Below are 26,007 nucleotides of genomic sequence, written 5' to 3'. Positions count from 1 at the left end.
CCCAGAAGTTTGTTGTCTACATATTAGTTAGTAGAACCACATTGCATGATGGTTGGTTGGTTGGCATGATTGACTTTCAATATCTTTTCGATTTTAGTTTGCCGCCTCGCTTGTTACACGGAGTAGAATCGAATCAATCGATCGATGATAGACGCAGAACAGAATTCATTCATATGACTTATCTGGCAATATAAATTTTTCATGCGCCCGCTTGGGCGGCGTGAAAATGATTAGCTCCGCGTGCTCGGCAAGTGCCCAAATCATCATTTTCCAAATCATCATCATGCCAATTCTAAGCTAATCCTGTTCTCGAGCATGCTACAGGGGCCGGTTGTTCAAGAACAGGTTAAATTTAACCTGGGTTAAATTTAACCTGGGTTAGCGTTAACCGGCTTTTGAACAACCGGCCCCTGAATGCTAGATATAAAGTGAGAGACGCCCTCGTAGGCCTCAAACTGGGGGCTAGGGTTAGGAATCTCTAGAGCCAATCTTTTGTCCAGAGCCATAAATTTATGGCAGTGATTGGACACGCTACCACATTGGTAGGTCGGGTGGTGACAATCCGCCACGGACCCATCACCACTGAGCAGAATACTAATAATGGTGAAATTATATGAAGTATTGTAATAATATTTCAATATGGCGGCAGTTTTGTGTAGAATGGTAAATCTGCGCCATTTTCGTGTCGTTTTAGAGCATCGCAAATTGCTGTCAAGATGCTATATTTCCTATAATTATACAGTAAGTCAATGCGTGCAATCCTTACAGAGGTATAAAGTGTACAGCCTGACGGGAAATGAAAAAAGCTTTCTTATTAACTCCTTGACGCAATGTAAACTTATTCGACGTAATTCAGTAAAAACTGCACACAGTAAAAAAAGCAAAGAATATCGTTTAAACAGTAATATTAAAGCAAAAAATGTTCGCTTAATTGATCAAGAGGGGAAAAATCTTGGAATTATCACTTTGAAGGAGGCCCTTGAAAAAGGAAAGAAAGAAAATTGTCTGGTAGTGGAAGTTCGTGAAACTCCCTCAGAAACTGTTTGCAAATTGGTCAGTCAACAACAACTTTACGAGAAAATGAAAGAAGAAAAGAAAAATGTCAAAACTAGAAAGATAAAGGAGGTGAAAGTTACTGCAAAAATATGCAAGCATGATTTAGACATTAAACTGAAAAAAATTGTTGAATTTTTGGAAGATCGAGATAGTGTTAAAGTGTTTGTCGCCCATCGAAGATTACAAAATACAAATGTGGATGATAAAAAGGCTTTGATTCAGAGGATAGCTGAACTTGTCAGTGATGTGGGTTGTTTGCAAGGAGAAGTAAAAGTTGTTGGTAATGGTGTACGAGCAACATTTATACCACTTCAAAGGAAATAAGTTTATGAGGTTCATTTGAATTTGGGATTATCCATCCTATTAATATTAATACCAATCAATTCAACATAGGTCATGCATGGTAGAGAGTAAACAAATTCAGTGCATTATTTTCCTGAAAATGGAAAACTCTTTAAAATTAGCATAATTACTCTGAGCAACTGCTTAGCAGGGTTTCCACAACTTATTTGCATATAGCTGTCCTCTTAGGGGGATGGCAATGACAAAAGAGAGAAACAAAGAGCTTTTGAAAAGAATGCATAAAATATTATATTAAAACAGATCCCTCCCTCCCTTGTGGTTGCTAATTGCAAGGAAATTTCCTTGCAATGTGGAAACCCTGCTGCTTAGGTCAGTCATTTTGGAATTTTTCAATTTTGTCCCTGTTTATGCAGGTAGAAATCTTAGAGTCAATATGATTTTCTTAGGACTGGTAATGACACATTTAGGGCTATTAATATTTGGGCAACTTTTGTGCAAACTCCCCCAAAACAATCCCATTAGGGATTGTCAAACCTGTTAACAGCATCATTATTCCTTTTGCAAATTCAAAATGGCCAATTATGCATGTGAGTGTAATATTGCTCAGATAAAGGGGATATCAATAAATGAAAGAGTGGTTTGGGGCTGTAGGCTTCTATATATTATATAAACCTCAAAATCATCTCATGCTTGTTTGAATCTTGCATGATTATAACTAGCATGTGTAAATGAGCTTAGGCATCATAAATGAGCTTTTCGTCACAGTAAAACACATTTGATCCTTTGAGATCCTGCCAAGGTGCTGTTCTAAACCCCTGGTCAACAAGAAACTTGTTTCTTCTTAGATGTCGGCTGCTCAATCATTTGAGTGTCAAAATAGCTGGCATTAGTAAAAACCATTATATCATTTGCTTGAGACAGACGAGTAATTTTTAACAAATAATATTTGTCAGTGTCAAGCCTATGTATAATTTATGTTCAAAAATATGCTTGTCAAGTATGAAGTTGTGACGAGTGTATTTCGTGCGTGCAATTCAATTTTGTTTTAGCAGAGCGGTCTGAAAGCCGAAGAAGTCGGAGATGCGAGCGAAATTTCGTTCCTGGTGGATTATTTGCCGACTACAATACAGTAATTGCTGAATTACTAACGTCAACAGAAAGTGAGTTTATCAGAGTATGTTTAGTCTAACGAGATCTAAGTCCAATAGATAAATACGGTCGGCCGAGTCGGGATAATTTTACGGGAAAGATAAGCTGAGACAGAAGAGTCTGGTAACTCTCAACAAAACTTATCTTTACCTGAAAGAACTTTCTGTACATTTAAGTTCTTTCTGAAAGAACTTTCTGTACATTTAAGTTCTTTCAGTACAATGGTTATACATGTTTATATACAGTATATACAGTAGTCAGTGTTTCAAAAAACAGCGTGAACTTGTAAAGCCTAAAGGAACCTAAATTTATAAAGCTGGCGAAAAACGTATACCTTAATTCACTACGAGGCGTTTGCTTTCTTTACGTGTGACGAACATAATTTATGGGAGGTGAATAGAAATGCGAAGGAAATGTGTTACAGCAAATGAATTTATAGACAAAATATCGAATGCTAGAAAATATACTGAAGAAAATGTGCTTATGTATGTATATAAGCGTACCATTTCAAGGTGAAGTGAAAAAAATGTTTTGGCAAACTTGCAAGCGAACTCGGAGGATATTAGTGACCAGGCTAATTTTCTTATTTCTTAATACTTATTACTTGATTAAGTTGGAAAAAAGAAGTCCAGACTCCTGGTAACTACTGGTTAAATAGATTGAATGCTAATTCATAGGCCAAGCGCAAATTAAATTTGTTGTTGCGGCAATTCTAGAATTTTCACAGCGCTTGCATGTCTAAGAATTGATCTATTTTGCTTAGAAAAAATATTTATGGTTTAATGGCTTCTTAGACAATGGCAATGCACCTGTTCTTATGCATTCTATTCGTCACCACATTTGTCATTAAGAATTATTGCATAAATTATGGCGTATATACTTCGTACAAGAATCAGCTGAACTTCTATATATTTGGATGGTACTACTTTCAGTTACCAACCAGGAAAGCTGAAAAATTAGCTTGACCAGAGTGGCAATTGAACTAGAGACCTTAAGCCTTTGGTTTGCTAGTCCAAATGCTCTTCTAAAGCCTGCTTTCATATGTCGTAATTCATCGGCGTTCTTCAATGACCTATTGGCAATGATCAATGAAGTGTATAATTTTCTTCGATAGATAAAGGATTTTAAACCAGGATTAAGGGCTGTTTTCATGAGCCAACTCGTCGACATTTGTTCGCAATAAAGACTTCCATTTTCTAAAATTGAATGCAATTGTTGATGGCTGAATAAATATTTACGGTAGTGTAGGAAGTGTTGCTATCGTGAAAATTATGCATGACAATCATCAGTTGGTCTCAGGAAAAGTATTTTATGTGCCATATCATTTTCCTGCAACCTTCGTTTGCCAGATAGCTTAATTAATGAGTATAGAGAGAGGCCTACAACTTCGTGAATATGCTGTGGTCGATCTTTGTATTGGGCCTTACAAAAAACATTAAATAATTAAAACTTTAAACAATTTATACCTTTATTTACATTTAAAATGAATAAAAGTAAAGACAAGTTTAAAAGTCTAATGCATTCGAGATTAAAATTATACACCATTCAGTCCATTATGACCACTTTATTGTTGTTAGTGCATTTGTAAAGTGGATTATTTTCGAATAAGCAATCATCTAATGGGTTAGTCACGTCGTACTCTCCTCACAGTTTATTTATATATGAAGATGCTTTTAGGCTATAACTAATAACGACAAGGTTCATGCATGTGTGTCACAAAGTAGACCATAGTTTCGAAACAGTGATCCACTAAGGCAGAAAAGGTCTGAAATATAAATAAAAGCAAAATAACACTAACCCATGCAAGCAGTTCATTTATTTCAGATCTCAAGAGATAATTATGTATTTCGTAGCATGCATGCACTTCGCATCTCTCCTTATTAACCCGGTTCTCATACGACACGTCACCGACAGTTGCCGATGTCGCCAGTAACGAAGAAAAGTTTTAATTTCATTGACAAAACCCAACACTAAATATTTATAAATATTCGCTTCTTTTCAATAACAAAAGGTCGTAGGCCTTTGGGATTGTTTAGGTTGCGTTTTTTTATACATCCTGTGGGTCTAATGTATGAGTGTAATTGTCAATTGTAGTTAGCATTATATCTTCAGGATCGTCGACCCCAACAGTGTTTAAACACTCAATTTCCATTAACCGTTGATAAAATACTATTACCTGAAACATGACAGGCATTGTTCATACAAAACAGGTGCAATAATTTATAAAGTAAATTCAATTTTCATTTTGCATCATTCGATCGTTGGCTTGCATGCTAACGTGTTAAACAAATTAAACCACATAAAGGGACAATTTTTCTCTGTACTCAACATTAAAGGGAAACAACAAACAACAATATTAAGGTTAGAGGAAAAATAACGATATCAAGTATTTTAATTATAATGACCAGTTACATAAATATCACCCTTTAACCCTCCATGTCGTATATTAATAGTTAATTTATCGTTCATTCCCAACGCGTTTGCGCTAAATATTGACACATTGATATATATATTTAGCTATATTATATGGTTTTTGCGTGGCTTCCCGTTGTTTTTTATAGACATGGAGCTTTTCTTAAAATAACATGTCTTTTTGCTGCTCCAAATTTGGAAAATTAATGAACGACACGAACAACGGTATTATAAAGTACACAAAGTATGGGAGAAGAGGAACTTATAATGCGGCATGGTTTTGGAATAAGAAAGAAAAAAAATTAGTGGGAAATTAAACGTGACTAAATCAGCGACTGTTGCAATAGAAATTAACAGGAGCTAGTCCCGTTCTAATCACATTTGCATGTAGACTACAGTAACTCAATTGAAAATATCTGAATCTGTATTTTATTCTTTTATTCTATATAAAAGGCAAATGGTTCAATCGCACCATCCCCACAGTACCATTGGCATTGGCTCAACTTAAGCGGCCATGTTGTTTCAAAACATTTTAGTATATAACAATAATAACATTTGCTGTAGCGATTGTTTTGGCGGGGTTGTTGTTACGTTGTTATATAAATAGGAAGTTTATGATTCACGACGCGGCCGGCTCCACACGCGAGACAATAGGTATGCATAATTTATGCCCACGACAGTTCTTACGACGCCTTCAAGTAAATGATCAAGTCATTTTCACGTCTTCTTGAAGATATGAAAGCAACGGCAACGTGATAGCTGATTGGTAGTGAAACTGCAATTTCAGCCAGACATCGGAGGTTCTTAGCCCAATTGAAACGTTTGTATGATTATTTCAAAGTCCTGTAGCAATTGACTAGCGATGTCGAGTTAATCGTAGCGTCGTAGACGGTAGATCCTTGATTAGAGAAGCGCGACGTAAACGCGGCCTCTGAAATTAGGACGATCAATCTGTTTCTACTCCACAATAATTGACTTACACTAAAGATTGCATGAGAACTAGAAATTTCTCTCCCTTTCCCGGCCTTTTAGAAATATTTGGAATATATCTGTGATTGTATTTTAATACCATTTTCATCATCCATCGATTGCATTGATCAAAGAGATAGAAGAAGACAATAACGGCGCCATCAGTATAGTACTTAAGTGTCATAACTAGCTAGCTATCTATCCATATGTTGGCAAAATTTGTCTGAATCAACGAGATACTGTAGCTACTGTTGGGAACAATGTTTCCCCTATAATTTTGTGATATAGGCTTACATATATATATCGCATGAAATCGCACTCGCAGTTATCGTAATATTCGCGTCTAATTTAGTATTCTGTATTGGAAATTTCCTAAATAAAGCTCACCAGTTTCTATTAATACTGCATGCATGCATTTGTGTTAATGTATTACACAATAATTTGCTGTAGCTCTTTGAGCTCATTAATTGCAATTAACGTCATTTACCAAGCCATCTGCATGACTGTTATTTCATAATCAACTAGACTACATGCTGCCATCATTTAAAGTTATACTAAACATGGAAACAGCATGCAAATTTTTTGCGGCTGTAACTTATTTCCTAGCTTATTAACATTTACAAAATGTTTACACAAAAATCCCGGTTCAACTTTAGTCTAAATTTTCGTTTTTTGCTAACTTTCAGAAGCTGGTGTCTTTGGAATTCTTCAAAAATGGGAATGAAGTTAATCACTTTCAATGTTTTTCTCTTACTTGTCTCAAGTTCAACCGGCGGAGGTTAGTTCTTGAACAAAACCGTAATGTTAATACGACAAATGATGTCGAGCATGCGACAAAATATTTTTATTGTATAGGTATTGCTATTATCTTTTTTCTCTATATAATATTTTCACTCCTAATAATCTTATATTTATATAAATGATTAGGAATCACTACAGCAAATGAACCATGACGGTGAATTCATTCACATATAGTGTTTAGATCTCTTTCACGCACTGGACCTTTGCCTAGGTGCTTATGCATTCTTGGTTTCCATATGACGTCATATTATTATAGAATCTGTCATATTGTGGGCATGTTGGCTTTCACAAAATTTACTTCTGTTTTTCGAAGGAACAAACTCAGTTACTTACAGATTTACTTTTTCCTTATTTACTTTGCAACTGCTTCCTATTTCCGCCGTACTGTGTATATAGCAGGTGGCCTTCTCAATACAGCAACGATAAAAACATGATTTGTGTTTTGAAATATTGACCAAGATAGCGAGGATTTGACAACCCACCAAGCTATAGGCTGGAGGGGAGACTCATGTCATGAAATTCGAAAATTGTCAATAAAATACATTAAGAATACCATTTTTTCTCATCAAAAATATTGTCAGAATGCAGAATTCATCTGTCTTCATTTAATATGGATCTTTTTGCATGATATTTTTTTCGAGACACTTTGCATGTATTTATAGTTATATCACGCATGATAAAATTGAAAAAAATAGAAAAGTCAGTATAGGACAAGTGAATAAGATACAATTTTTGTCAGAAAAATGCATGGCTATAAGTATAATTACTTTGCTTTCTATGCATAAGTGAGGAATTAGAGACGCCAAATGCAGTTGTTTTTAAGTAAACTTGGTCGCGTCGTGGTCATTAAAGTTTACAGACCTCGACAGACTTGAAAGCCCATGACCAAGTAAAGCCAACATAATTATTCCTGAAAACAAGCAGGCCGCATGCACATTGTCGTGTCAATCTCTTACCTCTCTTTATAAAAATGTTCGCACAGCTCAAAATGACAAAATCATAAAGTCGTAGGGAACGTTGGAGGAAACCTAAGAAATGAAACGAACGAGAGAGTGCAATTAACGAACAAGAACCAACACCGAGAACACAACGACGATAAAGCCCCCCTAAAATAGAAACTCTTGATAACATGCAGCAGGGATAATAATAGTACTGACCTGGCCTGGACCAGGCCTAGGCCTAAATGTGAACGTTGTTTATTCGAAATACAGGCCAACAGCAGAAGGTGGCCTGGACCGGACCTAGACCTGGCCTGGGGAAGATTTTTGTAATGTAAACAGGATTTACCTAGTCCTGACAAATTTTGAACTTAATACTGCATGTGATTTGTATAGGATACATATAGTATTAGCACTTTTCGGCAAGTATTTTGTCAATTACTTTGGCTATCCGATATCAGCAACAAGGAAGACAGTGTGAACGTGGCACATATTACCTAGACTTGTCCTAGATTATGTCCAGGTCAGGTCTAGGCCTGAAGTGTAAACACGGCTTTTGTTACATTTGTGGAAAATATTGAGTACATCGAGAAAATGTGTTATTTTTGAATTAGAGATCGGTAGATGTCAAGACAATCCTTGTCCTGATGAACATGCAAAATGCACGTATATGGGGGGGCAAGACTACAAGTGTGATTGTAACGAGGGATACAAAGGAATAATGCATTGTACAGGTAAGTAGAATAATTCGAGTTCGAGTCGTGATAATTTTTTGTCAGAATTGCCTGTTTTCAGTATTCTAGATTCTAATAAAACCCGTAAACACTTTTTGCTATGATTTTGAGTACGATTTTTTTCTTTTGATAGATGTGAACAAGTGAATTAGTTACTGATGTTCCAATAAGAGCTCTTATATATCAAAGCATTTGTGACTAATTACACGGTCACATCAGTTAAAAGGAGAAAATCGTACGGAAAATTCGCAGAAAAAAATTGCAAAAGAGTGTATTGTGGCTTTTAGACCGATTGTTGAGATCTCAGATTCATTCCTCAAATATCGTTAAGTCTTAGGGGGAAATTTATTAAGGACGATTTAATAACAGGCTCCTTGTTTTTCCTTGTGTGTTATACGAATACTTACAAAAAGGCCGTGGGGACCCGTTGGGGGGGGGGGGGGGTGATATCCTCCCAACAAAGTTTGTCATATTTGAGATATTTGTATACGGTTTCATTACCCGGCAGGAATATAATATCTCATCTTTGAATGTTTCTGTATGTTTTTGTTATTTATAGACATAGATGAGTGTTCATTAAATATCTCTTTATGTCACGACAACGCAACATGCCACAATACAAATGGTTCCTTCCTTTGTATCTGTCCTCCTGGTTATTTTGGTGATGGACATAACTGTTCAGGTAAATAGACTTTAATTGCATATCTATAGAATACCATCATCATCCATTATAATCCATTAGGCTGTATCGACAATATGCCACACTTGATATACGTACTTGTGATGATAGTCCCGTCATGTTTTTTCTTGTATATATTTATTTGTAGCGAAAAACCGTTTTTGTAACTTTATGAATGTTAACTTCGTCACATTTAACGAAGTACAATGGATATCTACACGCGTAAAAATATCGTATCTTGTAGCAAGTTGTTCACAAGCTTGTAACAAGATTTGTTCGCACTGCTTGTCCCAAGCTGTTGACAAGATGGGACAACTTGTTAACAAGTTGTAACAAACTTGTTGAATCAAAAAACTTGCTACAAGTCTGTTCCAACAAGTCTGGTACAAACATGATCTGACAATCTTGCTACAATCCTTTTCTGTCAAGTTTGTAGCAACGTTGTTGTATCATATCTGATAAGACTTGTCAGAACAATCTTGTAACAAGTCTGATAGTGCCATCGGACTTGCTACAAGTTGTTAACAGCTTGTCCCAAACTTGTTACAACAAATTGGAGCAAGCGGTGCGAATAAATCTTGTTGCAGGCGTGGATAGACTTGTAACAACTCTGCTGCAGACTTGTTACAACTTGTGCGTTTTTACGCGTGTATCTGATGTAATTAACCGCTAGCTGAAGTAAAGCTAATTGTTTTAGACTCCAATTGTCCCCCAAACCGACTTTTGCTTTCTAATACCCTGTAAAGGAATGACTCTTTACTGTTGAATACCTTTATAATGGCCTTTAGAAACACGTTGTATATTTTCCTACAATAATGTAGTAGTTTTATCTAGTGGGATATTAATCAGTGCTTAACACAAATGGCTGTCATAGAAATGCGAAATGCCTCTATAGATTTAGTTCTTATATGAATGTAACTACATGTGACTTACACGTGACTTAGGTTAGTAGGTTACATAATATTAATTCCATACAGTTTTAACACTAAAACAAAATACAAGCGGCTATCATAGAAATTCTAAACGTCTCAATAATATTGGTTATAATTATGTAACGGTGAATTATGAAGAAAATAATAATAATCATGCAATGTATCAGTTTCAAGACCTGAATTATGTGCGTCTTTCTTTGAATATTTACATATTAATACATATGCCTTTGTTATTATCTAGACATAGATGAATGCTTTTACAATGATTCAAACTGTCACGACAACGCCACATGCGAAAATACTCCTGGTTCCTATGTTTGTAACTGTGTTCATGGTTATACTGGAGATGGACATAACTGCTCAGGTGAATAAGTTATCTGTACTATACACTATCTTCCATCCATGTTTTCCTGATCATGCAGTATTATTATCACGAGTTTGCCAGTTTACCAGGTTAATACGCTAGCCAAAGTTATTTTTTTATTACAATGATTAAAATGACCAGACTATTTTTTACCAGACATAGATGAGTGCATTTCCAATGCTTCAAACTGTCACGACAACGCCACGTGCAAAAATACTCCTGGTTCCTATGTTTGTAGCTGTGTTCATGGTTATACTGGAGATGGACGTAACTGCTCAGGTGAATAAGTTATTTGTACTATATACACTATCTTCCATGCATGTTTTCCGTCGTATGTTAAAAAGTGACGGTAGTATATTATCATGTGTTTACCAGGCGCAATCATTGGTGATGTTCGAACTCTAAAAAGCCATTATAGCATTGTAGAAATTAAAAAATATAAGTAAACTTGACTTAAGAACAATTTTTGTTCTGTTTACATGTTTTCGTTTCAAAATATTCCAATTTTGAATGTCATTCTGTTGCAGATATAGATGAATGTACGACAAATCGTTCGCGTTGCCATGTTTACGCCGAGTGCGTTGACACTGAGGGAAGTTATTATTGCAAATGCTTCAAAAATTTCACAGGCAATGGCACTTATTGTCAAGGTATATATAGACGCACATAGGTTGGAAGTTACGTGGCTACAGGGTCTAAAATCATATCTTAATAAGCAAACCAAAGTTAATTTTTTATTATAATGACCAGACTACATTTCTATTAGACATAGATGAATGCTTTTCCAATACTTCAAGCTGTCACGACAACGCCATGTGCAAAAATACTCCTGGTTCCTATGTTTGTAACTGTGTTCATGGTTATACTGGTGATGGACGTAACTGCTCAGGTGAATAAGTTATCTGCACTAAACACTATCTTCCATGTATGTTTTCCGTCGTATGTTAAAAAGTTACGGTAGTATATTATCATGTGTTTACCAGGTGCAATCATTGGTGATGTTCGAACTCTATAAAAAGCCATTATAGCATTGTAGAAATTAAAAAACATAAGTAAACTTGACTTAAGAACAATTTTTGTTCTGTTTACATGGTTTCGTATCAAAATAATACAATTTTGAATGTCATCCTGTTGCAGATATAGATGAATGTGCGACAAATCTTTCGCGTTGCCATGTATACGCCGAATGCGTTGACACTGAGGGAAGTTATTATTGCAAATGCTTCAAAAATTTCACTGGCAATGGCACTTATTGTCAAGGTATATATAGACGCACATAGGTTGGAAGTTACGTGGCTACAGGGTCTAAAATCATATCTTAATAAGCAAACCAAAGTTAATTTTTTATTATAATGACCAGACTACATTTCTATTAGACATAGATGAATGCTTTTCCAATACTTCAAGCTGTCACGACAACGCCATGTGCAAAAATACTCCTGGTTCCTATGTTTGTAACTGTGTTCATGGTTATACTGGTGATGGACGTAACTGCTCAGGTGAATAAGTTATCTGCACTAAACACTATCTTCCATGTATGTTTTCCGTCGTATGTTAAAAAGTTACGGTAGTATATTATCATGTGTTTACCAGGTGCAATCATTGGTGATGTTCGAACTCTATAAAAAGCCATTATAGCATTGTAGAAATTAAAAAACATAAGTAAACTTGACTTAAGAACAATTTTTGTTCTGTTTACATGGTTTCGTATCAAAATAATACAATTTTGAATGTCATCCTGTTGCAGATATAGATGAATGTGCGACAAATCTTTCGCGTTGCCATGTATACGCCGAATGCGTTGACACTGAGGGAAGTTATTATTGCAAATGCTTCAAAAATTTCACTGGCAATGGCACTTATTGTCAAGGTATATATAGACGCACATAGGTTGGAAGTTACGTGGCTACAGGGTCTAAAATCATATCTTAATAAGCTAACCAAAGTTTATTTTTCATTATATATAATGACCAGACTATATTTTTATTAGACATAGATGAATGCTTTTCCAATATTTCTAACTGTCACAACAACGCCATGTGCAAAAATACTCTTGGTTCCTATGTTTGTAACTGTGTTCATGGTTATACTGGAGATGGACATAACTGCTCAGGTGAATAAGTTATCTGCACTATACACATTATCTCCCATGCATGTTTTCCGTCGTATGATGAGTTTACTATAGGTGCAGTCGTTGGTGTCTGTGTTTTCGTATCAAAATAATCCAATTTTGAATGTCATTGCAGATATAGATGAATGTACGACAAATCGTTCGCGTTGCCATGTTTACGCCGAGTGCGTTGACACTGAGGGAAGTTATTATTGCAAATGCTTCAAAAATTTCACTGGCAATGGCACTTATTGTCAAGGTATATATATACGCACATAGGTTGGAAGTTACGTACAGGTTCTAAAATCATACCTTAATAAGCTAACCAAAGTTTATTTTGTATTATAATGACCAGACTATTTTTTACCAGACATAGATGAGTGCTTTCCCAATACTTCTAACTGTCACGACAACGCCATGTGCAAAAATATTCCTGGTTCCTATGTTTGTAATTGTGTTCATGGTTATACTGGAGATGGACATAACTGCTCAGGTGAATAAGTTATTTGTACTATACACTATCTTCCATGCATATTTTCCGTCGTATGTTAAAATATGACTGTTTATAGTATATTATCATGTGTTTACCAGGTGCAATCATTGGTAATGCATGTAACGAATGTATAAAGATAAAGAGCTGCCTAACGTTCAAACTCTAAAAATGGCTTATATACATACACACATAGGTCTGATTTAAAGCACGCACGAGTCTAAAATCATACTTTAACACGCTAACCAAAGTTTTTTTTTTATCATAATGACCATACCATTTTTTACTATAGACATAGATGAATGCTTTTACAATGCTTCAAACTGTCACGACAACGCCACATGCAAAAATACTCCTGGTTCCTATGTTTGTAACTGTGTTCATGGTTATACTGGAGATGGACATAACTGCTCAGGTGAATAAGTTCTCTGTACTAAACACTCATCTCCCATGCATGTTTTCCGTCGTATGATGAGTTTACTACGTGCAATCGTTGGTGTCTGTGTTTTCGTATCAAAATAATCCAATTTTGAATGTAATCCTATTGCAGATATAGATGAATGTACGACAAACCGTTCGCGTTGCCATGTTTACGCCGAGTGCGTTGACACTGAGGGAAGTTATTATTGTAAATGCTTCGAGAACTACACTGGCAATGGCACTTATTGTCAAGGTATATATAGACGCACATATAGGTTGGAAGCCACGTCGAGGGTTTAAAATCAGATAGTACCAATACTTACAAACAGGGACGTGGCGTCCGGGATTGACACCCTCTAAAAATTGCTTTTAGAAATTAAGAAATTTAACGTGACTTAAGAACAATTTTTCTAGTTTTTATTATAATAGCTTTCGTTTTGTCTACATAGTTTCGTATCAAAATAATGTGGTCCAATTTTGTACAATGCGGAATGAGAACCAGAAATTTCCTGATTTTAGTGTTCTAACTCTAAATTTGCCCTTTTCTACCCTAATAATTTGTTTTCTTATAGATGTGGATGAATGTAGTCAAGGTCTTTGTCACCCTAATTATGGTGAATGTAACAATACTGTTGGTTCCTTTGAATGTCGTTGCTTGCCAGGATTTATTGGAGATGGATTTAACTGTACAGGTAACATGTAGAGAACAGTTTTATCATTCTGTCATCAGGATTTACATATCCATGTTCATAACCGTGTCAATGTAAGAACATCATGCACGAATTGGAAGAATTTGATTAATATGTTTACGATATTGAATGTGGATTTGGACCAATACATTGCATGAATTGTTTTATAATGCAAAAAAATTAAGCTCAAAACTTGGATGGATAAATGCAGTTACAATATAGACAGATATAGAAACCTTCCCCGATGTTTAGATTTCGACGAATGCAATCATTGTTCATTTGTCTACACTGGAGATGGATTGAATTGCTCAGGTGAAATGTCTCCATGCATTAGTCAAATTTCAATCGTTTTAAATTTTTTTATAAAAATCATGATATCATGCAGTCCCATGCATGATTATATCCTAGTTGACAATCCGTTTTTCAAATTCTCTTTTTCAAATTTTCTCAAAAATTTTTCTCAAATTTTTGATTAAATTTAATTTCTGTTTTTATTACGATGATTTAAAGATGATGACGAATGTTGTACAACAAGAAAAAGTTGTCATCCTGATGCCGACTGTGTGAATACAATTGGATCCTATGGTTGTCAATGTCATCACGGCTACACGGGAAATGGGTTCAGTTGCACAGGTAACAAACGACATAGTAGGTTCGGACGCTTTGATTTAATTTGAAATTTTATTGTATTTATGGTACTTATGGTTTCATGTGCTTTCGTCAGGAGAGTTAGTATGAATAGAAATAGAGGATCTATTTATTAAAAGGATAGTGTTGCCAAAGTCGGCGATGTCGCCAAAGCAACAAGAGAAGAAAAAGGGAATTCATGCGATAAATAAAACGAGTGTCTATGTTCAGTTGTTTTGATTTTTTAGTTGATGATAATGCGTATTGTATAAAAGACAAAAGTCAAGATATAACCTGGGAGCGTACAAAAGCCGGAGATGTTCAAACATATTCCTGTCCTCGTAATCATTTGGGTGAGAAAAATTAGATGTTGTTTAGAGCCGATCAGCAAATCTGTTGAACATCATACTAAATCGATACGTCTCACTTTGTTAAAATGGACTCAAGATGATATGTCAGCAAAATTGAAAAATAACTTCCGACGATTAGGTGGCGTTGAGGGTGATACCAACAGTCGAAAATGTTAATAGTTACACTTGATTATATAATTAATTATTAATGGTTTCTACAGGAATATAGTTCATGATTAAGTCTCCCGTGAACCGTTTTTAATGAATAGTAAAAACCAATATGCGGAAAGACGTAACATGTAAAAAGGTCGTGTATGATTTGTTAGAACTCATCATTGTCAGTATTGCGTCACTGGCTTACTGCATGGTATGATTTCACAAATAATGTATGAGTATACCGTAGTAACCACAACATGTCTGTGACATATGCCTAGATATATTTTCACTTTGGTTAATAGGAAACTGTTCAAGAAAATGTTCAATTAAAGCAATTTGGGAGCTTCCTGATATGAGTAATTGTGTTTCTCCAAAGTTAGTTGAACTTGATAATCAGGTAATCTTCATAACTGAAGATGATTTGAATTTTGAACCGCAGCAATTGGTAATCGTAATTGGTGTTTAAATGCTGCGAAATGCTACGAAAACTGGATAGTGCTATCCACTGTAGAGGTTACATATAGGTTGTACTGTATTCTACCTCGTGTAGCGGTAGCGCATATTTATTACTTATCCTTTTATGATTTAGTTCGAAGAAGAAGTTGTGACAAAACAAAATATTTTACAAGGAAGTCTTGCACTGTCCAACTTTACAAGACTAAATAGCACGAAATTGTATGGTGGTGACATTATAACCTCTGTAAGGATCCTGAAGCATTTGGTGTTTAACAAGAATCGTTCAAGGTTGTCAAACTTCACCAAAAATGATATTAAAGAATTCGCCACTGTGAGTATAGTGGACGTTTGAATTTTCGAAACGTTTTGTGGATATATTAGGATTTCAGACAAGTTTATTTGTGAATATCTGCAGTTGGCCTTCTATATATATTCAATTCTATTATATAGGTATTACATCATTTGTTTTATACCTAAATATATCGCCCATTAGTAAAAAGTGAAAAAGAGAAGGGGGTATAAAAGTTCAGATTTTATTAGGCACGTTGTCAAAACCCTCATTTTATTTTCAGAGCTACAGTCAAACCGTGAACAACTTACTAGAAACTGAAAATATTCCTGCTTGGGAAGGTGTGAAAAAGGTGAAATTCATTGAAATATATTTGCGTCTGAGGTTTGCCCGCATAGAATCGTCAATAAAAGCCAATCATCTGTCCATATTTTTACCAGTTTGTTTAAACTCTCTAATTGCTATTTGGGCGTGGCCGAAAGCATTGGTCCACTTTACAATTATTACTCTTCAAATTCAAATTGCTATTCAAAAGTTTCTTCTTAGGATTAATACAAATGAAAGGAAAGACGTCTTGTTCAGGGACAATAATTATTACGATATAATTATAGACACAGAGGTGACCTGTTTTTATTTTTGTAGCGTAAATTGACTGCATTAACTTTGGTAACTAACGTGGAAGATTTTGGCGACATATTATTAAACAGACAGATTGAAATTCTTCAACCTGAAGACGACGTAAAAGCTTTACCATCATCTTTAGTATTTGTTAATTTGGAGAATATTGGTGAGAATTTGATTTTTTAAATAAAAACTCGTGCTGTAGTTATTATGTGATGTTTTATATGTCTTCGTTGTTTTGACATTTCATATTGTGCCTTTCAGAACTTTCATCAAAAGTCATAGACGTGGAAAATTTTAGGGGTTTTACATTCGGTAGATCTTCTTCGGAAGGTGATTATAGTGCTATAAGTTTCCCAAGCAGTTTTTTTGGAGAGGATAAAGAAGGTATATTTTTTCAGTACAGTATATCATTTTACATATATTTTACTCGTATCCCGTTGCTGTTCTACATCGTTTTAAGTGCCATTTCAAAAAAGGCGGTTCGTTGGTTCTTTGTTGCAAGAGTTTTCGTGAAGTAACAATGCCAGTTTCATTCTACGATTGTTTGCTATTATCTAACCCTATTAGCCGAAAGAGAAAATAAGTACAACTTGGAAGATATCACTAGGAAGAGCTCAATACATGTGTTATTATGCCACTAGCTATTTGATTTTGACCTATTTTAATTGTATAATTGCATGTACTGGCATTGTATGAGTATATGATGATAATACATAATACATTGTGCACACAATACATTCTGCATGTAGTAGCTATGTATAGTTGCTGTATAATATAATCCTAATTTTATAATCCTAATTTTTTCCTAGCCCATAGCTCAGGTATATTCAACGCACTTTATCGAAACCTTGCCATCATCCTAAATGATATGGAAAACAGGTAATATTGAATACCGTTATATTTGTTTAACATCTTATGCAATTTTATTTTAAATTTGGGAAAGTTGACAGCTAACGAAAACTACATTTAATTGAACATTTCATGAAAAGTGCATATGACGATACATCTGCTAATTCAGAAACAATATTCATGCATGCACTCGAGTATAAATAAATTGCCAGATTTATCACCAATTCTGCTCAATCTGGAGCGGAAAATATCTTCTTTATTTTACATTTTTTTCTTGGTTAAATGTAGCTACTGCATGCATGCAATATTTTAGTCACATAACGTCAAACCGAGGCCGAATTTTGAATTGTCAGGATAACGAGTGATTCTTAATATTTTTAGCTCAATATTAATGAATAGCTCTCGTGATACGGATATCATAAACTCGGTTATCATAACGGCAAAGGCTGTTTCTAACAAATCCGTTTCATTCAATAATCTTGTGGATCCTGTCATACTCGTTTTCAGTCACATAAATCAGGTAAAGAAGCATAAGAATGGACATTGGAGGATGGGTTAAGGGGAGTGTTGAAAATGTAAACATTATTTCCATTTCTTTTCTAGCAACCAGACATTCGACATCAGTGTTCATATTTAAATACAAATTCCGCAAAGTAAGAACATGTGTAAATTTATCGCTACATAACTTTCAGTTATAAAATATGTAAATCTTTATACCAACTTTCAGAGCCAACTTTTAGAGCCAACGTTCGGAGCTTATAAGCTTGAACTCTCATATCACGATTTCTGTGAATTCATGTACTTCGCAGTCACTGCATATCAGTGCCATCATATCCCGTTATGGCTTAAACAATGTATTTTTTCATACGATTTTATTTAAAGTGCAATTTAAACTTCTTAATTCTAAGTGAGTCGTGGAACATGTGGCTTAATAATGGTTGTTCAGTTCATTCTGAAAACATTACTCATACTGTGTGCCATTGCTCTCATCTTACAAACTTTGCTTTGCTGATGGATATACATGGAAGACAGGTTGGTACTTGGTAGAAAAATAAATTACATGGCAATTAAAGAATATATCACAACTAATATCTTTCTCGGTTCGTTTCCAAAATTTACGACGTTAATTTTCAGTTTTTCCCCAATACATCTTTTTAATACCAGGCTAGTTTATAATCGTGATGAAAAAAAAGGAATATTTGAACAGTTTAAATTTCTATCCAAAACTCTTCTGTTACTTTAGGCTTAGCAAATGACTAAAAATGACTAAAAATATTTCAACAATTTTTTTAGAGTACGATGTCTTTAAAACATGATCAAAATCTGACAGTTTTATCCTACATAACCTGCAGTATTTCCTTGATCTCTGCTTTTGTTGCTGTTCTCATATTTTGTGTTTTAAGGTAGGTATACAAAGTGTAAGCCACAACAAAATCACTGCGTATTAGACAGGATCGCAAGGTAATGCGCTTGCGTAGGCTAATAAGCTTGCAAGGTAATATATTATGTATATCTGGATATCGGAAACCCCAGTGTTTTTTACATAGGTTGAATAGTGATCGAATCTTGATCCACAAGCATCTCGCGTTAAACATATTTCTTACACAGTTGGTGTTCCTTATTGCTCCACAATGTACCAATATTCAAGTAAGTATATAGAATAACTCAGCAGCTAATAATTAATAGTAGTAAGATAGTAAAAAAAAATTATATTTTCAATTAAATAGTGGCTTTGCAAAGCCGTCGCTCTTTGTCTCCATTTTTTCCTCTTGGCATTGTTTTTCTGGATGTTGGTTGAAGGAATTTGCCTGTACAATGCTCTCATTAGAGTATTCAGTGCTAGAGCACATGGAACAGTGAAGAAATATTACATTTTAGCATACGGTGAGTAAATTTATACTTTTGCTTCTTTTCCTCCAGTTGTCAAAAAGTTGTCAAATAATTGCGAGTTGCGACTAACCTCTTTTTGTAATTATTTCAAACCGTATGGGTCTATATAAATAACTTATCACGTACAATCATGTTACAAACCAGTATTTGGAGTCATAAATAGATATTATTCCATACATCTTCAGCAAGGTGCTTCGATGAAGATATATCTTCGCATGCATAATGCATAATTATTGTGTTTCAGGAATTCCTCTTATTATTGTGATGATATCAGGTGGATTATATTGGGAAAAATATGGAACTGGAGAAAAGTACGTTTCATTAAATATGCATTAAATATATAGAACTTTTGTGCATGTGTACATCTGTTTAACCTGAATTTGAGACCCGTGTTACAATTATATTTACATATTTTCGCCAACTGAACACATGCAACTTTGCCCTTGCACTACAAACAACATATAGTGTATTGATTCTCGAAACAGGGCTATATTACGTATTTAGAAAGCTCATTTAAAAATCTCATTCAAAAAAGCTCACTCGAAAAGCGCATTCAAAATGCGCCCTCAGATCAGAAAAGCCTTTCTTAATTAATTAAATATTCCAGATGAAATCAAGCTTGTCTTACGACGTGATTCAGATCTTCCACTTAATGAATTTGAGTGTGAGTACTGCATGAGTAGGCTTTTAGATTACAGCATCGGAAATAATTGCATATGCAGTACTGTTAGGATTAGTTTTTCTACTAAAATCGCTCAGCATTTCTTCATCCGCTCTTAACTGTTAGCCTATATAACTTGTTATATAAGTTCCAATATAACCAGGGAGCAGCGTGGCAGCGTCTTCAAACAACTTAGCATCAAATGTGGTATAACAACTGCCTAAAATAGACCAAATACTTCTCGACGTTTCGACCTTTCGATAACTCTCCTGACGGTCGAAAGGCCCACAGTTCGAAACGTCGAGTTTTGTCTATTTTAGGCAATTGTTATACCACATTTGATGCTAACTTGTTATATAACTTGTTATATGACTTAACCGGCTTCACACCAGACGAGTTTCCCGTTGCGTTGAGTTTCCCCTTGCGATAAGTTTCCCTTTGCGATGAGTTTCCCGTTGCGATGAGTTTCCTGTCGGATTTTAAGCCTTTAAGGGCGCTGCCTAATTCCCACTGTGTGTTCTGAGCACGTACGTACACGCACGTCAAAGTTTAAATGCTTTTAAATTTTTATTATTTAACACCTATAGGTCAACAAATGCATACTAAACTACACGGAAAACTAAATTCTTTCGATTTATTCACTTAGTTTTTTGAACGATAACTTATATATAAACATTAAGAACTTTGTACGTGCGTTTTTTGAAGTATTATAATATGATGCATGTTATGTTTTTTTTTACTTGGTTACGCCTCCAGAGTATTTAGTTAAGCCGTTAAGGATATTGTAGCATTGAGCAATGACATTGAGCAATTATTATGTAAGCCAGTTAGGTACGTATAACATGTTCTGTTGTATTCTGCCATAAAACAGTTTGGGAAAATGCGTTTCGATCGTCGAAGGTCCTCATCTTACCGTGGTTTACATTTGAATGACAAAATTTTGGTTGGAGTTGAGATAACAACTCAATACTTAGGTTCAGGAACGATTTCTCAATGTGGAGGAACAGATTATGAAATAGCTCGTGTTATATATGACATCCATTGTCTATATGCAGAAGAAAAAAAGAAGTTAAAAGATGCTCGAGAAGTTGTTGTATTTATTGATAGTCAAAGAATTGACATATCCAGTAGAGAAGAAGATCATGTTTTGGTCAACTTTCCTTTGACTCAGGTTAAAGACGTAACGTTATGTCTCAACAAAGGTCCTTACTCTCGAACATGCGTCCTCGTAGCGAGAGAAAATTTCTTTTCTCAGTACAAGGCGTACGTATTTTACTGTCAGACTGACGACATGGCACACGAATTTTATGAATTAGCAAATTTGGCTTTTCAACTTGGCTTTAAATTGCTCGAAAAATTTCACCGCGGATCAAGCAATCGTTTATCTCGAGGAAAAGGCAGAGCTAAATCTAGTATAACGAGACGCAGTGTGGGAAGAAGGTCGTTGCAAGATGATGATTCAGATGGGAATGATTATGTGTTGTCTGAGGAATATCAATCAGATGAAATCAGTAAAGTTGGATGTTGTTTTGAAAGTGAACAGTGTTCTTCTAGTGAGAGAACGGCCACTATAGCTATTCAAGATGAGGACATTCTGGAATTTACAACAGGATCAATAGAGCTTAGAGAACGACAAGCAAGTTTTATTGATACTGAACTAAAAGAGAACAGTCGCTTCGAACATATGCATGGTTCAGAATTTCAGTTTGGTAAATGGTTTAGAAAATCCTACCGCAGGATTAAAAAATACTTTAAACAAGAGTCAACGGACGAGGGGTCATATATCGACTTTGAGATGTGTAGCTGAAAGACTCGCAATTATTTAGATATGCGCTGCTAAACATTATTTATATATTTGAGAGAGTTGCGACTACTTGGTAACGCACTGATTGAAATATTTAAACCACTATAGTGTAATGACAAAGAAATGGTCGGTTGTTTTCAGACTGTACAAGAGTTTTAGTAAAAATATAGCGATTTGATGTTAAATTTGATTTTATTATGTCTTTTTCTACTTTGCTACATAGCCTATATTATGGTCTCACTTCTCGGCAATATGCTAATTCATGCTTTTTGGCAATCGTTTATTTCTGCATGTTGTTGAGATTCATTTTGGATTATAATCTTGGTACACTTTTTCTTAGGACATGTTGGATCACGCAACAAGTAATCATTTCAGCTTTGGTTCCCCCTCTTGGTATCGTTATTTTGGTATGAACTAGACATTGCTATATAAGTGCACTAAGGCCTATTTAAGGCCTGCATAATTCATTGCACTAATAAGGCAAAGCACACTTTGTTTTCAGGCCGTCACGGTCGCATGGGCAGATTTTCAAAGCCTGCTTCGCGCGCGCGGGCGGAGCGGACAATCCCATTTGACGTAATGGAGAATAGCATTTAAGGCTGCTTTCCACTGACACGCACGTAAAAGTCTAAATGCTTATATATGATATCTTTAAAGAAACTATATATAAGTGAATAAATCGAAATTATAGAACTTAGTTTTCCGCGTATTTTAGTACGCATTTGTTGGCCTAGATTTAGAACTGAAATAAAAATTTAAAAGCATTTAAACTTTTACGTTCTCGTCCGTGCTGAAAACGCTGCGGTGGAAAGCAGCTCTAAAACTATAAAATGTGTTTAAAGCTATAGCTACATGGCAATTCTTGGCAATATTCATATCTAAATCTTATTGTTTTTTCATATAGATGAATGCTGTGATTTTAGGAATGGTTATTCGCGTTCTTCTCCATCCTTCAAGCCTACGAAACACAAAACGCAATGTTGTGAAAGATGTCAGGTATGAATGCAACAATCTTGCAAAAAGCGATCGCGCAGGACACGGAAAATTTAGTGTATTCAATTCCTCCCCGCCGGCCCAAAGGCATAACTCCCTTTATTTGACCCCTGATTGGCTTGTCAAAATTTTGGCATCCTTTTGGAGACGATTTTGTCACACTGGGACATTTGAAAAGTAGTCAAATAACATAACGCGGGAAGGGTCTGAATTTATTGAAAAAATTCATAAGCAAGTGATGGAAGAAGCGATGGAAGAAGATTAATATGAGATTGTGAGGGGGTGTAACGACTGCATGTGAAAGAAAGATGATAGTTATTTTGTTTTTCTCGCAGATCAAGCTTGAAAGCGTCGATTACTTTGCTTCCTTTATTGGGGATTTGCTGGATATTTGGATTTCTTCAACTCAACCGAGATACTATAGTTTTCTCTTACATCTTCGTTATTTTAAATGGAAGTCAGGTAACCTCGATCAGTGCATAGACAGACAACGTAAAATATCCCGCTTATAAGCGCTTTTTAATTTATCCAAACATTCTCATTTCTAGGGGTTTTGTTTCCTCGTATTTCATTGCTTGCGTAATAATGAGGTAAGCAAGAACACTTTGGGGTCCAGGAATCAGTGGAACTGTGGAAGGAGCGTTATAAACTCTGTATTATAGAATTTTTGATCATTTCACTTCGGCCTGTTTCAATCGTCGAACGTTCGTGTACCAAATCTACGGTTAATAAGTCTTTGTTTCAGTTCATTTGCATTTGATTTGGCACATGAAAAGTTCGACGTCTGAGGCTGGCCTTAGACCGTTAGTTATAAAATTCCAAGTTAGAATTTCATACGATTTGCACTCGCCAATATCGCCTAAAGGCAACTTTGAAGCTTTATCGCCTGATTAACATTCCATCGGGTGCACGAAAGTTTTTAAAACTATCCGGTGAAGTAGAAATATCATACTAAGTTACCAATCTCAACTTGCGCTATTGTTATTGGGTAATCGCGAGTCTATAATATAACCAGCAACACGCCAAACTTCCAGTTGTTATAATATTCTTGTTATATCTCGGCAGTTCTATCAAGAATTTCTATTTCAGGTGAAAACAGCGTGGACCAAAAGATCGCCACTTCGCTTCAGTGAATTTCATTCTGATCAAAATTCTTCTTCATCAATTCCTCCATTACCACTGCAAAATGTTTCTTCTCTCTCATTATTCACAGTAAGTAAAATGCATTGAAATATAGGCATTATAGATCACTGGAAAGCTAACAGAATATACCCAAAATATCCACAGTAAATTACGCCTGGTCCTGCTCCGCATTTATCAATTGTTTGAACACTTAGCTGGTTTAACCCAAATCACTTTCATACAATATTTTCACTGCATTATACGATTCCAGTTTTAATTACCTCCATTATCACAAATCACAAGATATTCAAATCAAAAATGAGCTTGAAGAGATGTTTCCATGGCAATAGTGATATTAATCATCATAAATTGTCTGTGAATGTAAGACTTCTTGCATATTTTGTTGTATAGGATGAGAATCGTGGTGTGCAAAATATTCATTACCGTAACATTTTTGGTCCAAATGATTTTGATGATGCTGTTTTGATGAGAAAATCGAAAAATAGTAATGTTCAGGTCTGTATTTAAAATTTCCTGAAGATAATTGTCGATAAAAGTTGATACCAATTAAGGTTTCGTTGTGTGCGCATACAGCCGTTAGGCGCACAGCTATTTCACTTTTAAACTAATTAAATATTAGTTTATGTTATCAAAATTGGGCAAATATACGACCTTTAGTTTGTTCATATTGTTAGTATTTCGATCGCTCCCACTTGTATTTTGTATCAACAGTTCTTTCGGTATAAAAATAACGTCTATACTTCACTAAACTCAAAAAACACATCTATCAAAACACATGCCTGAATGGCAAGGCTTGCAAACTCGGTTAGTATAAGCTGAACCCTTTAATTTTACTTGAAGGGAAACAAAAGATTCTCTTATATTATTAATTATAGGCGGTCCTGCTGTTCGTTTTTTAGTATAGTAGTTTCTAATAATTAAATAAACAATAAACTAGAAATTTCCAAATATATTTAGAACAAGTTTAAATGTGAAGTGAAGATTTAAAATGTGATTTAAAGACTGAAGTGCTGCGATATTTAGTTAAGACTTGATTCACTCGCGATTTACTGGCAGTTTGAAGCAAGAATGCATTTTGGGAACAGATATATCAACGTATTTTTTTAACAACGTGTTTTTTTCTTATAGCTTAAAGAGGTCAAACCAAGAAATTCTTCAAATATTTAGATATGCACTTCGTACAAAATTGCTGCTTGTCATCAAAAAGTCACAGCAATATTCAACATCGACTGATCTAATCTGTGAACTATAGCCACCCAGTTGCACTATAAGACTCAAGAGTTTCTAGTAGGTGAACTAGCTTCATAATCTGTGAGCTATAGCTGGATTGTTTCACTGCATGCATGAGGTACTAGTTGTCGAGCAGCTGTATATAGTTGTGAACTAGTTGTATAGTTAGTGAACAACTCGAAGCTTCTGCACATATAGAGTTGTAAAAATATTTGCTGTAAATTTGGATATACATGCACGCATGGATATCGAACAACATGCATGGCAGAGTTGCAAAAAAGCTGCGGGTTCACTTTGAATGAGGTTCGTTAGGGGAAGGTGCATGTACCAAAAAACCAATATTACATTATGATGGTTGGCATTTGACTTAGGTTATATTGTTAGTTACCAATGCAACTAGCACCAAGGAAGGCAGGATGAGTCATGTGACTGATGTGTGCGGTGACGTCACATGAAGATTTTTGAAATCCTTCCCGAAGAGAGTTTGAACTCTTTTTGCAACTGATGCATGAACTTGGAAATGTCAGTCAATCCAAGTTTAGTGCGTATGCCCAAGTTTCCTGCAATTATTTAAATAAATTTTAGCTTTGCTAAACACAAGAATAATGACCTTTGCTTCTTTTTGCTTTTTTTTTAATAAGTGCGCCCAATATTGAACATCGCGAGTGAGTATTGTCAACGATAATAACTTTGCACACTCTAAGACAATCTCTAAGACAATCTAATAATGTTTAAGGTCTTTTAATCTAACAGGAAGATCTACAGGGGGATTTTCTTATTTTTTCAGTTGAATTAATTGGGGGTAAGAGTACTAGTTTAAAATGTTTGCACGACGTAACATATTAAGAGAAATTCTTACCATTGCCTGCTTGCTTGTTTTTCATGCAAA

The 26,007-nt window shown here is 35.1% G+C and overlaps 3 protein-coding genes across 11 annotated transcripts; all 3 read left to right on the top strand.

Moving 5' to 3' along the window:
• The first annotated feature begins 649 nt into the window (after positions 1 to 649).
• Positions 650 to 2,476, top strand: LOC114521298 (translation initiation factor IF-3-like). The gene is made up of 2 exons (XM_028541683.1): positions 650 to 1,389; positions 2,409 to 2,476. The coding sequence occupies exon 1, from the start codon at positions 661 to 663 to the stop codon at positions 1,378 to 1,380; it is 720 nt and encodes a 239-aa protein (XP_028397484.1). The 5' UTR covers positions 650 to 660; the 3' UTR covers positions 1,381 to 1,389; positions 2,409 to 2,476.
• LOC114521293 (adhesion G protein-coupled receptor E1-like) lies at positions 2,425 to 25,972 on the top strand. 9 transcript variants are annotated; one of them, XM_028541670.1, is made up of 40 exons: positions 2,425 to 2,519; positions 6,576 to 6,667; positions 8,243 to 8,362; positions 8,922 to 9,044; positions 10,215 to 10,337; positions 10,494 to 10,616; positions 10,865 to 10,987; positions 11,104 to 11,226; positions 11,475 to 11,597; positions 11,714 to 11,836; positions 12,085 to 12,207; positions 12,328 to 12,450; positions 12,584 to 12,706; positions 12,818 to 12,940; positions 13,230 to 13,352; positions 13,488 to 13,610; positions 13,930 to 14,049; positions 14,299 to 14,358; positions 14,557 to 14,679; positions 14,922 to 15,026; positions 15,482 to 15,576; positions 15,769 to 15,966; positions 16,208 to 16,276; positions 16,567 to 16,711; positions 16,810 to 16,932; positions 17,358 to 17,427; positions 17,779 to 17,917; positions 18,001 to 18,050; positions 18,306 to 18,429; positions 18,691 to 18,800; positions 18,945 to 19,044; positions 19,125 to 19,281; positions 19,532 to 19,598; positions 22,093 to 22,159; positions 22,657 to 22,748; positions 23,081 to 23,207; positions 23,294 to 23,335; positions 23,835 to 23,957; positions 24,279 to 24,383; positions 25,017 to 25,972. In XM_028541670.1, the coding sequence occupies exons 2-40, from the start codon at positions 6,604 to 6,606 to the stop codon at positions 25,053 to 25,055; spliced, it is 4,233 nt and encodes a 1,410-aa protein (XP_028397471.1). In that variant the 5' UTR covers positions 2,425 to 2,519; positions 6,576 to 6,603; the 3' UTR covers positions 25,056 to 25,972. The 9 variants fall into 9 exon arrangements, with proteins under 9 accessions (XP_028397471.1, XP_028397474.1, XP_028397476.1 ...); XM_028541672.1 differs by having other exon boundaries at positions 2,442 to 2,519; positions 11,110 to 11,226; XM_028541671.1 differs by having other exon boundaries at positions 2,442 to 2,519; positions 11,720 to 11,836.
• Positions 20,189 to 22,132, top strand: LOC114521297. Its single transcript, XM_028541682.1, has one exon. The coding sequence runs from the start codon at positions 20,829 to 20,831 to the stop codon at positions 21,753 to 21,755; it is 927 nt and encodes a 308-aa protein (XP_028397483.1). The 5' UTR covers positions 20,189 to 20,828; the 3' UTR covers positions 21,756 to 22,132.
• Positions 25,973 to 26,007: the final 35 nt, after the last annotated feature.

The sequence above is a fragment of the Dendronephthya gigantea genome, unplaced genomic scaffold (assembly GCF_004324835.1).
Source record: "Dendronephthya gigantea isolate DGI-Jeju-01 unplaced genomic scaffold, DenGig_1.0 000020F, whole genome shotgun sequence".
Classification (NCBI taxonomy): Eukaryota; Metazoa; Cnidaria; class Anthozoa; order Malacalcyonacea; family Nephtheidae; genus Dendronephthya; species Dendronephthya gigantea.
Note: the sequence above shows the minus strand (reverse complement) of the source record. Positions and strands in the feature narration are given on the sequence as shown.

Coding starts and splice junctions, on each gene's coding strand:
- LOC114521298 (XM_028541683.1), top strand. CDS start 661: ATGGTAAATCTGCGCCATTTTCGTGTCGTTTTAGAGCATCGCAAATTG.
- LOC114521293 (XM_028541670.1), top strand. CDS start 6,604: ATGGGAATGAAGTTAATCACTTTCAATGTTTTTCTCTTACTTGTCTCA. Junction 18,801..18,944: donor CTCATATTTTGTGTTTTAAG/GTAGGTATACAA, acceptor TTTTTTACATAG/GTTGAATAGTGATCGAATCT. Junction 19,599..22,092: donor AAATATGGAACTGGAGAAAA/GTACGTTTCATT, acceptor ACTTTTTCTTAG/GACATGTTGGATCACGCAAC.
- LOC114521297 (XM_028541682.1), top strand. CDS start 20,829: ATGCGTTTCGATCGTCGAAGGTCCTCATCTTACCGTGGTTTACATTTG.